Below are 13561 nucleotides of genomic sequence, written 5' to 3'. Positions count from 1 at the left end.
CCGAGTCTGCCGGTGGAGTTCTCCGCTAGCAACACTTAAATTCGATCTTCTTCTGGCCGCTGTTTATTTTTCCCGAGTGCTGCACCTGTCTCCAGCAGCAGGTCGCGGCACCCGCACGGCGCTCAGGCCTGCAGGCGAGCATCCCCTGTCCCCGCTGGGGTGTGCTGGCATCCCTGGCATCCCTGGCACGCCCGACAGCCCGGCTGGCACTGGGGCTGCCGTGCTCCCTCCGTCTCTCCCTGCTGGGAGCTGCTGCCACCTCCGCTCTGAGCCCGCGGTCTCAGGGCCAGGGACCGCCCGGCCCCGCTGCCAGGAGGGCTCCGGGCCGGGGATTGCGGCCCCCGCACGGCCCCAGATCCCTGGGGAAGGGGCAGCGCTCGGTCCGTGCCCCCTGGCATCCCTGGCGCTGCCAGCAAAGCGTTTAACCCAGCGCGGGGGTTTAAAGGGCTGCAGCAGAACCGAGCCGATCTTGCCCGAGGAGCACAAGCACGTGAAAAATACAGGATGGTTTGGAATGTTTGAAAAGTGGATTGGGGACAGAAGGAGAGGGGCACAATTAATTCCCAAGCCTTACAGAGCTTCTGAGGGGTGTAACAAAAACCGAGGGGGGAAAGGTTTTGGGGAGAGCATCCCCTGCAGCCTCGGGATAACAAAAACAGAGGGGGGAAAGGTTTTGGGGAGAGCATCCTCTGCAGCCTCGGGATAACAAAAACCGAGGGACGGAAGGTTTTGGGGAGAGCATCCCCTGCAGCCTCGGGATAACAAAAACAGAGGGGGGAAAGGTTTTGGGGAGAGCATCCCCTGCAGCCTCGGGATAACAAAAACAGAGGGGGGAAAGGTTTTGGGGAGAGCATCCTCTGCAGCCTCGGGATAACAAAAACCGAGAGAGGGAAGGTTTTGGGGAGAGCATCCTCTGCAGCCTCGGGATAACAAAAACCGAGAGAGGGAAGGTTTTGGGGAGAGCATCCCCTGCAGCGTCGGGATAACAAAAACAGAGGGGGGAAAGGTTTTGGGGAGAGCATCCCCTGCAGCCTCGGGATAACAAAAACAGAGGGGGGAAAGGTTTTGGGGAGAGCATCCCCTGCAGCCTCGGAGCATCACGTGGCTCTGGAGGAATCTGCTTGATAAACATTTTGTGGTCACGGATTTGTCTCCAAAAGACACCACCTCAGCCCCCATGCGAGCGGGAGAAGCTGTGAATGAGGGAAGTTCCCGCTGTTTTCCAGCTGAACGCTCCGTGCCCTGCGGGGAGGTGTCGGGCCGGGCGGGATCCGCAGCGCTCGGGCCTGGAGCACCCGGCTCTCCCCGGCCCTGCCTCCTGCCTTCATCCCTGCTGGCTCCACAGAACCCACAGAGACCTTTTAGCCTTTCCAGTCAGGAGCACTTTTCAAAATGTGAGCATCTTCCACAGTTTCCCAGGCGTTTATGCAAACGGAATGGCCCAACCCATGCACTCGGGATATTGCAAAACAATTAAGGTCCGAATCCCTCAGGTACCCGTGGGACCTTGTGAGGCTCCTTTGGGTGATTCCTGCTGGGTTCCCAGAACTCAGGGCCGCCCTCCCAGGCGTGGAGCCCCTTCCCCAAGCCCCGAGCTGAAGCAGCTCCAGCTGCTCCATCGCTGCGGCGGGGATGCCCCGGGACACTGGCGAGGAGGAGCAGAGTGGTGCTGTCCTTTCTAGGGCTAGCCCGAACTTTCCCCACCTGCAGCACATCTGGGCAGCTGTTCCCCAGAGACTTAAGCAGCAGCTGAGCTTGTCCGTGGGCAAACAGAGCAGAAATGACCCCGTGAGGCTGCCCTGAGCAGAGGCGGCTCTGGGGTGGTCACCTGTGCGTGGGGCAGCCTTGCTGGCTGCCAGTGGCCAGCCCAGACCCGGCTCTGACACCCCCAAACACCAGAGCCGGGCTCCTGCCCCGCTGCCCGCAGCCTCCCTCCTCTCCCGACTGCCAAACCCCTTCCCTGTACAAATTAAACCCAAACCGGAGAGTCGCTGCCGTCAGAACCAACCCGGGGCTGAATGTTCCCTGAATTTATAACCGAGGCCAGCACTGATAGGTTTATTTTTCACAAATGTAGCTCCACTCCTAAACCCGGGCTTCACTTCCCTGCAGGAATCTGCTTGACTTGGAAACCGCTACTTTTTTTTTTTTTTTTTTTTTTTTTTTCTAAATACCTTCACATCTTGTAGCTGCACATCCCTCACAGAGCTGCTGGAGCTCTAGGAAGTATCCGTGGTAGCGGAGAGCTCGCTGAAGATCTCAGCAGTTATCCCTCCTCGAGGATTAACCAATGCTGCGGGACTTCCTGGGCTAAACTGGGAGAGGGAGGGGAAGGAAGAGCAGAAATAAACAAAATAAAACCTCTCGCAGCCACTGGCGTTCTTTGCGCATCGCTCCGAACCGCAGCGCGGAGCGGCGGGCAAGTTCTGGGAGCCCAGCACGGCCCAGGATGCTGCAGGAGGTGCGCGCTGGGCACCGGCTGCGCCCGGCCGGCCGCGGGCATTAGAGAGAGGAGTTGGCAGCATGTGAGCGGCGCCGGTGTCCCGCGGAGCCAGGAGCGGTGAGTTCCCACGCGGGGCATCCCCGCGGCACGAACTGCGCCGTTCCTGCGGCGCTCCGCGGGGTGCGGGCGGGGAATCCGCGGCTCCGCGCGGCCCGGGACGGAGCGCGGGGATGCGCGGGACGGAGCGCGGGGATGCGTGCGGCGGGGCCGGGACGGTCTGGACGGGCCGGGCTCGGGGCTGGGGCCCCCTTGCGCTCCCCCCGGGGCCGCGCCGCCGATTCCGCCCCCGCGGGCGCCCCGCGCCTCCCGCCCGCCCCCGCGCAGCGGAGAGCGCGGGGGGGGCGCTTGCGCACTGCTGCGCCCCGCGCACCGCCGGGCCCCCCCTCCCCGCGCCGCGGCCGGGCTGCGCTGCTCAGAAGTGTATTAAAGCGCGGGGAGCTCCGCACTCTCCGCCGCCTCCCGCTCCGCCGTGCGCGCTGCCCTCCGCGCGCCCCGCCACACCCGCGCAAGGTAAGCGGCCGCCCGCGCGCGGGGCTGCGGGAAGGGGCGCGGGCGGGGGGCGCGCCCGGCGGAGCTGCCGCTTACCTGGGACGGGCCGCCCGCGGGGCCGCGCGCAGCCTGCGCGCCCCGGCACGGCCGCGGCCGTCCCGCCGCGAGGGGGCTTTGCGCGGCCCGGGCCCTTGCGCGCAGGTTGCGCGGCAGGGGATGCTGCGCGGCCCTGCGCGGCGCGGAAGGGTCTCCGGGGCTTTTTTGGCCCGGAGGGGAGAGCCGAGCGCTGCCGGAGCCGCCGCGCCAAGGTGGCCGGGCTAAAAGGCAGAAAGCAATTAAAACTCCTCCTTTCGGATTAACAACCAAAAATTGATCGATCTGTCAGGAATACTGTTGATTTATGAAAGGTGCTTATTTCCTTGGTATGGAGAATTTTATGTTCTCTAGGTGAAACTGAGTTCACCCAGCTCCAGAGTAGATTGATGTTTTAATAAAAATAAATAAAGGGAAAAAGCTCGCCCGGTCTTTGGGGACATCAACTCTCAAATCGCGGAGTTAGACTAACAAATCAAATCGCATTATCTTTACATTTCACATCTTTTCATCTAAAAAAACAAAAAATTTAATTAAGTTTTAAAATCGCGGGCAGCGCCGCAATCTTTATCACCTCAAACTTTTCGTGTGAGTTAAAAAAAAAAAAATTAAAAAGTTGAAATAAGAAATAATCGATGGTTGCTGGCGGATGCGCGGGGGGAGCGGGAGGCGGCGGGGCCGGGGGCGCGGAGCGCGGCCGCCCGCGCAGTGTCCTGTAGATGGCACACGGTCCCCACGCTACAGAGCCTTGGCGGCGGCGGCGAGAGGGGATCTGCCGAGGGAAACGGCCAGCCCAGCACTTGTTGTTTACCCAGACCGGGGCGTTCGGAAATTCATTGGAAATTCCAGCCCGAGGGGCGCGGGGAGCGCCCCGATCTCCCTCCGGCCGCCCGCGGCCGCGGGACTTGCGCGGCGGGCGGGATGCGGAGCGCGCTTGCGGGGGCGATGTCGGGGCAGCGCGGAGCGGGGGAGCGGCCCGGGGGGCCCCGGCCGGGCCGGGCGCCCCGACACGTTTGTCTTTGCAATGTAAATCGCGGCGGGACAAATTGCTTATTAACAGTCGGGAAGAAGCGGCGGTTTCCTTCTTTCTTCTTTTCTTTCCCTGTTTTCATTCCGGCATGGCCCCCAGCTACGCTCGGGGCAGCCTCACCGCCCAGCAGTTTTCCCTTCATTTCAATATCCTAAAGAAAATGCAAATCACCACGCTGCGGCCTTTTTAAAAAGTTAAATTAGCAACAGCTTTAAGTGACTCCATTAGCATGGAAAACATACAAATGTTTAATGTGGGAATAGCCCGGCTTTTGGAGCTCCGCGAGCGCTGGGCTGGCGCCGAGCCCGGCCCGGGGGTCCCCCGGCGCGGCACCCCGGGACCCGCACCGGGGCCGCTGACCGGGGAAGGCACCGGGCGGGCTCCCGCAGCTCCCCGCGCCGCCGCCCCGCTCCGCAGGCTTTAATTATGGACAGGAGCGCTGCGGCTGGCGGGGAAACGGCCAGGCAGCTCGGGCCCGAGGGGACGGGGACCTGGCCCCGGTGCGGGTCCCCCTCGGGCCGCCCTGTCCCGGAGCGCGGCGCTGCCGCCGCCGCGCCCGGGGCTCTCCCGCAGCTCGGCCGTGCGGGCGCGGGCTGCGCTCTCCCGCCCGGCCCGGGGCTCCGCCGCCGCTCGCCTCGGGGACTGAAGTGCCCGTGACGGCGGCAAGTTTTGCTCGGCCGGTGCGGGGGAGAGCGGCCCGTAGCGCGGGGCTGCGCCCGTTCCCCGCGGCCGCTCCGTGCGGGAGCCCCGCGCCGCGGGTGTTTCCCGTGCGCTGGAGGAGGATGTTCCCGGATCCCTGCAGGACAGAGCGAGCCCTGACCACGAAAGAGTTAAGGTTTCTATTATTCAGTCGAGGTCTTGTTAGGATGTAATCTGCATTTTCTAACTACTGCGTAATAAAAAGTGAGAAGTTTTGAGACACCTTTCTTGATTATACCTTTGGCGATACTTTAGGTTTTACATTTAATTTGCATTTTGTTCTTAGTGAATATTGAAGTCTTGAGTGGAGGATTGAATTTTATTAGGACATCTGGACTGACAATATCAAATCAGACACCAACGTCCCAAAGCATGCTAAAATTTCAGAGTTAATTAGAACGAAGTGTGTTTAATTAAAGCCAATTATAATATCTGAAATTATCTGATCGATCCTTGTTTGTTCAGTTGGAGTCAGTTGATATTGTTCCGCCGCACGATGGGACCTGTCCGGCCGCCAGCTCCCCGCGGCCCCGGCTGCGCGCCCGCGCTCTTCCGCGGGGGCGGCCGCTGCTCCGCCCGCGCGGCTCCGGCCGCCCCGAGCCCCTTCCCGGGATGGTCCCGGGGGGCAGAGCCGCGGCTGCCCCGCAGCACCCCCGGGCCGCGGCCCCGCATCCCGCGGGGACCGGGGTGGCAGCGCCCGCGCCGCGCCCTCGGGCCGCCGGGAGCCGGGCAGCGCCCGCGGGGACTTTTTACGGGGGAAAAGCTCCCGTTGGGCACACGGTTAACAGGGCTGGCGCTCGGGCACGGCGGAAGTTTAAGCCTTTTTTTTTTTTTCCTTTTATTTTTTCCTTTTTTTTTTTTTTTTTTAATAACTAATTTTGATGTAACAACATCGGGGCGCAGAGCCGCGGGAGCGCGCCGTGGGGAGGGCAGGGCCGAGAGCCAGTTCGGGTAAAACAGCCCTGCACCCTCAGGGAGTTGCGTGACCCCGAGCCGGACCCGCCGGGCGGCCGCGCAGCCGAGTCTGGGCATGGCCGGGGGGCCGAGCTGCTCCGCGCCCCGCGCAGGCTCCGCAGGGCGGGCAGCAGCTCCGCGGGCTCGGGGCAGGGCGCGGGGAGGTTGTCCCTGTCCCTGTCCCTGTCCCTGTCCCTGTCCCTGTCCCTGTCCTTGGCCCTGGCCCTGGCCCTGGCCCCTGCCGTGCCTGGTGGCCCTGGGTCCTCTCGGCCCCCCGGCCGTGCCCAGGCTCGGCTGCGCCCCCGGGGCGGCCGAACCGCAGCGCCGGCCCCGTGCGCCGTGCAGCGGGCCCGGGATGCTCAGGAATGCGGAGCCAAGCTCTGAAACGAGCCCGGCGCGGGTGAATCGGTCCCGAAAGGCGAGGGCCGGGCGGCGCGGGGGTCTCGGCCCTTCCCGCACCCCCTGCCCTGGCGGGGCGCTGGGGGCCCGGGCTGGCGGCGGGGCCGGGGAGCCCCAAAGCAGCGGCGGCACCGCCCGGCTCGGCCCCGCTCCGCTGCTGGGCCGCGTTCGGCCTCTGGCCCGGGCCAAGGATGCGCGACCCCCCGCGCAAGGGCCGGGCCCCGCGGCGCTGCGCCCCCGCGTTAGGCAGCGTCTGCCCGGCAAGGAACGGCCTGAAGCGGCGGCCGAAGCGCTGCCGTACCTGAAAACACACCAAAATACTAATTTGCCCGAAAAGACCAATTTCTCCCTCCTGCAGCACGGGAGTTTGTAGAGATTTGCTTCGGTTACACCGGGCATAAATTACGCCCGGTGTAACCCAGCTCGTTGGTAAGGAAGGCGCCTTCCAACAATAAAAATTGAAATATGGAGCTTGGCGAGCTGCGGGGACCCGGCCGAGCCCCCCGAGAGCGGGGCCGGGGCCGCCGCTCCCCGCTCCCGGCGCAACTTCCCGCTGGGAAAGTTTGTGCGGTGGGAAGCGCGGAGCTGGGCAGCTCGGGGCCGGCCCGCGGCCGAGGAAACAGCGAAATTACCAAAATGACGCTCTCCAACTTGGGTGATTTAAACCGTGAAATGAGAAATAAACAAGAAATAATAATAAGGAAAAAAAAAAAAAAAAGCGAAATGATTGAGATAATAGTCCCGAGGGGATTGTCCCGAGGGGGAATAAATAAAATAATAAAGTTTCGGGGAATACTCTCAGGGCGGTGGGAAGCAGGGGATCGGTTTTAAGGCCGGCACAGCGCGGGGCTCCGTGTCCGGCCGCCGTGCGGGGCAGGAGGACGCGCTGCGGGGCGGTGCGGGGGGCGCGGAGCGGGGCCGGGCCGGGGGACAGCTGGGCTGCGGCCATCTGAGCGGCTCCGCCGTGACATCTGGGAGCCCGCTGGTGTGTGGCACGCGCATCGCTTGATGTCGCTATTTAAATGCAAATTTGCGGGGGGATCACTGAAGCCTCACCCCGTAAATTCACACAAAAGGGAGACTTGGCGCCGGAGGAGGAGGAGGAGGAGGAGGAGGAGGAGGTGGAAAAGGAGGAGGAGGAGGAGGGCCGCGGAGCCGGCAGGGCTCGGGCCGCCCCCCGCAGCCGCGCACACCCCCCTGGCCGCCCGGCGCAAGGTGCGCGGAGAGCGGGGCCGCGCTCCCGCTGCCCGCACCGGCCCCGGGACCGGGGTGGGGGCCCGGCCGCCGCTTCCCTCCCTCCTTCCCTCCCTGCCGGGCCGGCGGAGCCGCGAGGAGCTGCCGGGGGCGGGCGCCCCGCGGGATGCCGGCCTGCGAGCGGTGCGGGGCGGTGCGGGCAGCAGCAGCAGCAGCAGCAGCAGAGCCCGGGCGGGCTCCCGGCCGCCGGCAGCTCCAGGCAGCCAGAGTGACACAAAAAAAAAAAAAAAAAAAAGGAAAAAAAAAAGATAAAGTTGGTGAATGATAAAGACCGTATTTTCCACGCTTTGGGTGCAGGACCAGATGATCTAGAAAATGAGCTGAAATAGATTCAGGCTCAGAGCCTGTTGTGAGGAGCAGCTGATTCCCCCATTCCTGGCCAGATGGCTTCTGAACACAGATTTGCATTCATTTTCGCTTAATATCGTCCAAAATAGTGGGGCAGCTGCATTTGTTGTCAAAAAGGTTTAAAACTCCCTTTCTTTCTGGGGCAGGATCGTTACCTTATGTGATGGGCTTATGGAACTTTTTTTTTTTTCTCCCCTCCTTAGTCAACAGTATCAGATTTAAAAGGATTTGTTTTAAAACCTTCTAATTTGGTAATCAGATTTAAATCGCCTTGGCGCGTGTAATCTGAATTAAAGATACTGTAAATGATTTTAAGCTTTCGTTAGCGGACGGGAAGCACCAAGTTCGGCGTTGTTCATTTAAGGAAAAATCTTGCAATAATAGCGGCGTTGGGCGTTTTTTACCTTATTTTTAGGAGGGAGCTTTTTGCGGGCTGGGGGCACCCGCAGCCCCCGGCGCCCGCTCCAGGTCCCCAAACGTGTCCGTGCCACCAAATGCCACCGCGAGCATGGCATTGTTTGGGAACTTTGGTATCTCTCTCTGCGCGATAAAAGTGTTTGGGTTTGTAATCTGCTCTACTGTACCTCAAAAGCTCCGGGCTGATTATGAATACAGGAATTTTCTTTCAATTTCTCATGAATAGTTTCCATACACTTTGATTTAAGGTTATTAACATTCTATAGACAGTGGCATCTTTAATATGTGGCGATCGCTTCTAAAGACTAATCTCATTACCCTCAAATAGTCATAAAATATGATTTTATTATACTTACGTATTTAATTAGACGGCCAGCAATGTAATGGATTTTGAGATCGGGTAGAGCAACAGCTTTGATAATTCACTTATCTTTGGCAATAGTCATTAACCCCCAACACCAGCAAAATAGATTGCTTTCTAACACATCCTTTTTTTTTTTTTTTTTTGCCCTCTTTTCCCTCACCCCTTGGAGAAAGGGGATCCTGATAACGCAAATCGGACTTTCGATTTTCACCCATTCATTCAGATATGAACGCCGATTTTCCCCGAGTTCGGGAGATATTAACGCGGGGACGTGGGAAATTCACAAAAATAAATACCAAAAAATAAAAAAGAGATTATTAAAAAAAAAAATAGTACAAGGAAGTCGTAGCCCACACTGGGCGGAAAAGGCTCATCACTTGAGGAGAAGATATATAGATACGACATGTAAATATATAAAAAATATATCAATATGTATAAAATATCAGTATATGTAAGAATATCAGTATATATAAGAATATCAGTATATATAAGAATATCAGTATATGTAAGAATATCAGTATATAAAGAATATCGATATATTTAAAAATCAATATATTAAAAAATCAATATATATCAATACATAAATATATATACACATATAAAAATGTATATAAATACATAACAAGAGCTGGAAATCTATATTTCTATGGAGATACACAACCACGGGTGGCCAGGGCGGACCTAGAGCCGGGGCTGGCTCTGCGTGCGCACAGCGAGTGTCAGGCACAGGTATCCCCGGCCGTGTCCGCTCCGCATTTATAGCGCGGGGGCGCACCCGCATCCCCCGCTTTGTCCGGCCCGAGCCCCGCCGCGACCCCTCCACGCGGGTCAGCCCCGCGCGGGGCCGCCACCCCTCGGGTGCCGAGCCGGGCCCGTGTCGCTGTCGCTGTCACCGCCGTGGCCGGTGGGGTGGGTGGGGGGGGCCGGGGCCGGGGCCGGGCGCGCCGCCGGACCCCGCGTTCCATATATGGGCGTGGCCACGCCCCCTCGTTCACGTCACGGATGACGCCACGTCTCCCGCGGCGGCGGGGGCCCGGCTCCCGGGGAAGGGGCGCGCTCCTCGGGGAGGGAGGGCCGGGCTCTGCGCGCCTCCGTCCATTCCGCGAGCCGCCACGGGCCCGCGCCCCGTTCTCCCGTGTGCCCGGCAACACCTCCGCGGTAATCAGGATTTTTTTTTTTTTTTTCCCCCCCGTTTATTTGTCTTTTGGAGCAGGAGAGCCTTGCCAGAAAGTGGTCGATTCAGCAGTGTCCTGAAGCTTTTTTTTTTTTGCCGAGCCGGTTTTTACTAGGATGACACCACGTTGAGCGCGTCTGCAAACAACAACAACAAAAATATTTATTCTTTTTTCCCCCCCTCCCCCCTTAAAAAAAAAAGCCACCTCGCAGTGTCGCCGGCTGCAGTTATACTTTTTCCTTCTTTTTTTTTTTTTCTTTTTTTTTTTTTTTTTTAACCACCAAACTGGAACGCCATCCAACTCGCCGCACAGAAGTACTCAGTAAATTGTTTATGTCGTGCCAATACAGGACAGATTGAAGAAGGAAGCAAGACTTGAACTGGGCTTTTCTCCTACTGATCACAGGGAGTAAAGTCATCTCTTATATTCCAGTCGCCAAGGAGAGAGAGAGAGAGAGAGAGAAAATCAAGCAACAACCAACCCACCCCGTATCTGACATTTCCCTCAATTTTAACCCCTTTTGGTTAGGAGCTGGTTTTGCCCAAATTTGTTTTAATGTTTGGGATTCAGGAAAATATACCAAGAGGTGGGACGACCATGAAAGAAGAACCGCTGGGCAGTGGGATGAACCCCGTCCGCTCATGGATGCATACTGCTGGGGTAGTGGATGCTAACACGGCCGCCCAAAGGTACGTCTGCCAAATCCTCTCCCGGCGGTTTTCTCCTCCTGTATTTCTCATCCCGGCCGTAAATCCCCCCCCCCTTAACTCCCCCCCCCCGCCCGCCCCGTATCAGTTACAGCCTCCCCGCTCCGCGCCGCTCCGCGCTCCCCGCATCCCCCCGCATCCCCCCGCGGCCGCGGAGCCTGCGCGCCCCTTCCCGCCGCTCTCACCCACGCCTTGTCTTGTTTTCTCCCGCAGCGGCGTGGGGCTGGCTCGGGCACATTTCGAGAAACAGCCGCCTTCCAATCTCAGAAAATCCAATTTTTTCCACTTCGTCTTAGCTCTGTACGACAGGCAGGGACAGCCGGTGGAGATTGAGAGAACAGCTTTTGTGGACTTTGTGGAGAAAGAGAAAGTAAGTCTGCCAGTTTTCTCAATTTTTTTTTGTTTTTTGGGTTTTTTTTTTACAATTTTTTAAGCGTAATTGAGTGGAGCGGAGCTCATTCCCAGCACGGCAGCTCTCCCGGCACTCCAGCGGCGCCCACGCCACGTGCGGCTCCCCCCCGGTCTCACGGCCGCTCCGAATAAACCCCGGGGTTACAAACTTAGCGCCGCGGCCCCCGACTTATTTGAAACACCGGGAAAAACGGCAAAACATGACATATTTGCACCGAGCTAATGACATCATCAGCGCTCCACACCAGGAGAAAAAAAAAAAAAAAAAAAAAGAAAAAAAAAAAGGTGACCGTGGGCTGAATTTCTGCAAACTGTTAATTCCGAGCCGCTTCAGGGACGAGAAAAATGGGCAGCAGGAGGAGGGCGATATTTTTCATGCTAAATGTAATTATTTATCGTTACTTGCAGGAGCCAAACAATGAAAAAACTAACAATGGGATTCATTATAAACTTCAGTTACTGTATAGCAATGGTAAGTTGTCGTTCTCTCATTTTTGAGCGTCTGTGTGCCGCAGAAAAGTCTGATTTTTCCTGCCGAGGCCTTTTTTGGGGGGGAGCAGGGGCATAAAGGGTAGAAAGATTTCGAGATTAAAATTACACGCGTGTAAACACGGCTCTTTCCTTGGCATATAAGGAAAACAAAACATAAAGGATCGATAAGTCAATGGTACTTCACATGATTAACCGGTTGGGCTTGAAGTGGAAAGTAAAAAAGGGGATCGATGGCTGCTCGGCCACAGCGCCACTTTTGAGGCACTTTTTTTTTGAGTTTGGGGATTGATGGTGATTCTCGGGATGGGGTGAGTGCGCAGAGCGGAGCCCCGGCCCGGCGGAGCCGCTTCCTCGGGCGCGGAAAACCCGCGGGGGCCGCTCCGCGCCCGCGCCCGGGGTCCCGCGCGTTCCCCGGGGCCGCAGCCGGGGGGCCTGGCTCGGTCCCGGCCCCCGGGCTCAGCACAGCTCCCTCACCGGCCCATTCCTGGCTAATTTTTATCAGTATTGTTTTGGTTTTTTTTTTTTAATTTTGAATTTTTCCCTGCAGCCGGCGCGGGGCCGATCCCTGCCCGCTGCGGTTAATTGCCTGACCTCATCCTTTCCTTGTGGGACTGGGGGGGGTTCGCTCCCGAAATCCTGATCGGAATTTTGTCTGTGCTTTGCCTCGGCAGGCGTCAGGACAGAGCAGGACCTGTACGTTCGGCTAATAGACTCCATGACCAAACAGGTGAGAAAGTTTCCGCTTTCCTGGCAAGTTTGTGCTGTGCCCGTGCTGGGAAGGGCGGGGGGCGAGCAAACCGCGGCTACTTTTAATTGAGCGGAGCGGGTAAATCAGGGAGCTGCTGCCTGAGATCCCCATTACCGGAGGATATTTGGGAAAGAGAAAACGGTGTGCTGTTGCTTTTCGAGGCAGCGTTGAGATCATTCAGTGGTGTGTGTGGCATGGAGGACAACGTCATGGGAACAGATGTTTGATATAATTAATTTAGCGAGGGAGAAAGGAAAGGGGAAAAAAAAATCCCACCGAGTTACCCAGATTTATTTTAAAATGCACTTTTCCCTCTCTGTAACTTTTATTTTATTTTATTTTTTTTTTGGCGATATTTTTCCTCGGTGAGGAAAGGGCAGCCCTTTCCCCACACTCAGAAACTGGCCGGGATTAGTCCTTTTTCTTTTATACCGCGACCATCCAGTAAGGCGAGACGTTTATTTGGATTTAAAAGTTAAATGTGCTGAGGTGAAAAGTCATCTTGTTCTCCTCTAGTCCATATTCACCTCTCAGCCCCCCATCTCCATAATTCAAACTCCATGCTCCAGGGGTCACCCAAACCCGTCCATTTCCCTGAGATCAGCTTCTGTTTCTTCCTCAAACCTCTGTCATACCTTGTAAATAACATAATTACAAGCAGTTCCTTATTAAATTATTTAACCTGTCTTGGTCAACTTTTCCGATGATAACTACGTGTTATCAGCGTTGCACCACAGCAATTATAGACACAGAGCTTGGGATTTAATCAACTTTATTTCTTTTTTCATTATTTTAATTTTTTTTTTTTCCGGAGAGACATTTCACGACTTTAATTTTTTTTTTTTTTTTGTAATTACTATTTGTTAAAAATCTTTTGGGGGAATAGGGAGGAAGGTGAGAATGGGGAACAATTTCCAGTGTTCTGGAAATCAGATCCCAGCGATGGAAATTAAAACCATTCCCCCAATGTGCCGGGCTGGAGCAACGCTGCCTGCTCTGCCCTGCCGGCCGAGGCCAGCCTGCTCACATCCATTATTTTTGGGAACTCTGCAGCCCCCGAGGCACGGGCAGCAGAGTCCCCCGGGTCAGGGTGGGCCCCGCGCAAGCTGCGCGCACGGCCGCGCTGCCAGCCCGCAGAAACTTTCTGCTCGTGCTGCCCAAAGCCGGGTTGGGCGTAAAAGCCTCCAGCAGCAAGAGTGGGATTGCCTCCCGGAGAAAAGCAGAGCTGACAGGCCAAGTACAATTACTCTGACAAAGACGGAGGCGTCGTACCCTTCAATAATTATTTCGCTGGGTTACAGAGCAGCCTTTTAAACTCCGGAGCGCTCTCGAGTTGACAATGTGGGTTTATTTCCTTTGTATACAGCAGCTAAATGTTTTCGGAAATCGCTGTAGTGGTGTAATTAAGAGGCTGACATAGGCAGCTATAAGTTTCGTTAGCGCCGAATAAAGGAGCGGAGAGGATGCATTTGAAGTGC

The 13561-nt window shown here is 57.1% G+C and overlaps 1 protein-coding gene across 4 annotated transcripts in view; it reads left to right on the top strand.

Moving 5' to 3' along the window:
• Positions 1 to 10080: 10080 nt before the first annotated feature.
• Positions 10081 to 13561, top strand: part of EBF3 (EBF transcription factor 3) — a 120332-nt gene continuing 116851 nt past the window's right edge. For all 4 annotated transcript variants that reach the window (XM_066554283.1, XM_066554281.1, XM_066554282.1 and 1 more), the window contains exons 1-4: positions 10081 to 10414; positions 10646 to 10802; positions 11252 to 11315; positions 12007 to 12062. In XM_066554283.1, the coding sequence (XP_066410380.1) occupies positions 10281 to 10414; positions 10646 to 10802; positions 11252 to 11315; positions 12007 to 12062 (411 nt within the window). In that variant the 5' untranslated portion in view covers positions 10081 to 10280. The remainder of the gene's footprint in view (positions 10415 to 10645; positions 10803 to 11251; positions 11316 to 12006; positions 12063 to 13561) is intronic.

Source organism: Molothrus aeneus, chromosome 8, assembly GCF_037042795.1.
Source record: "Molothrus aeneus isolate 106 chromosome 8, BPBGC_Maene_1.0, whole genome shotgun sequence".
Taxonomy (NCBI): domain Eukaryota; kingdom Metazoa; phylum Chordata; class Aves; order Passeriformes; family Icteridae; genus Molothrus; species Molothrus aeneus.
The sequence above is the reverse complement of the archived record's forward strand: the minus strand, read 5'-3'. Positions and strand labels throughout refer to the sequence as shown.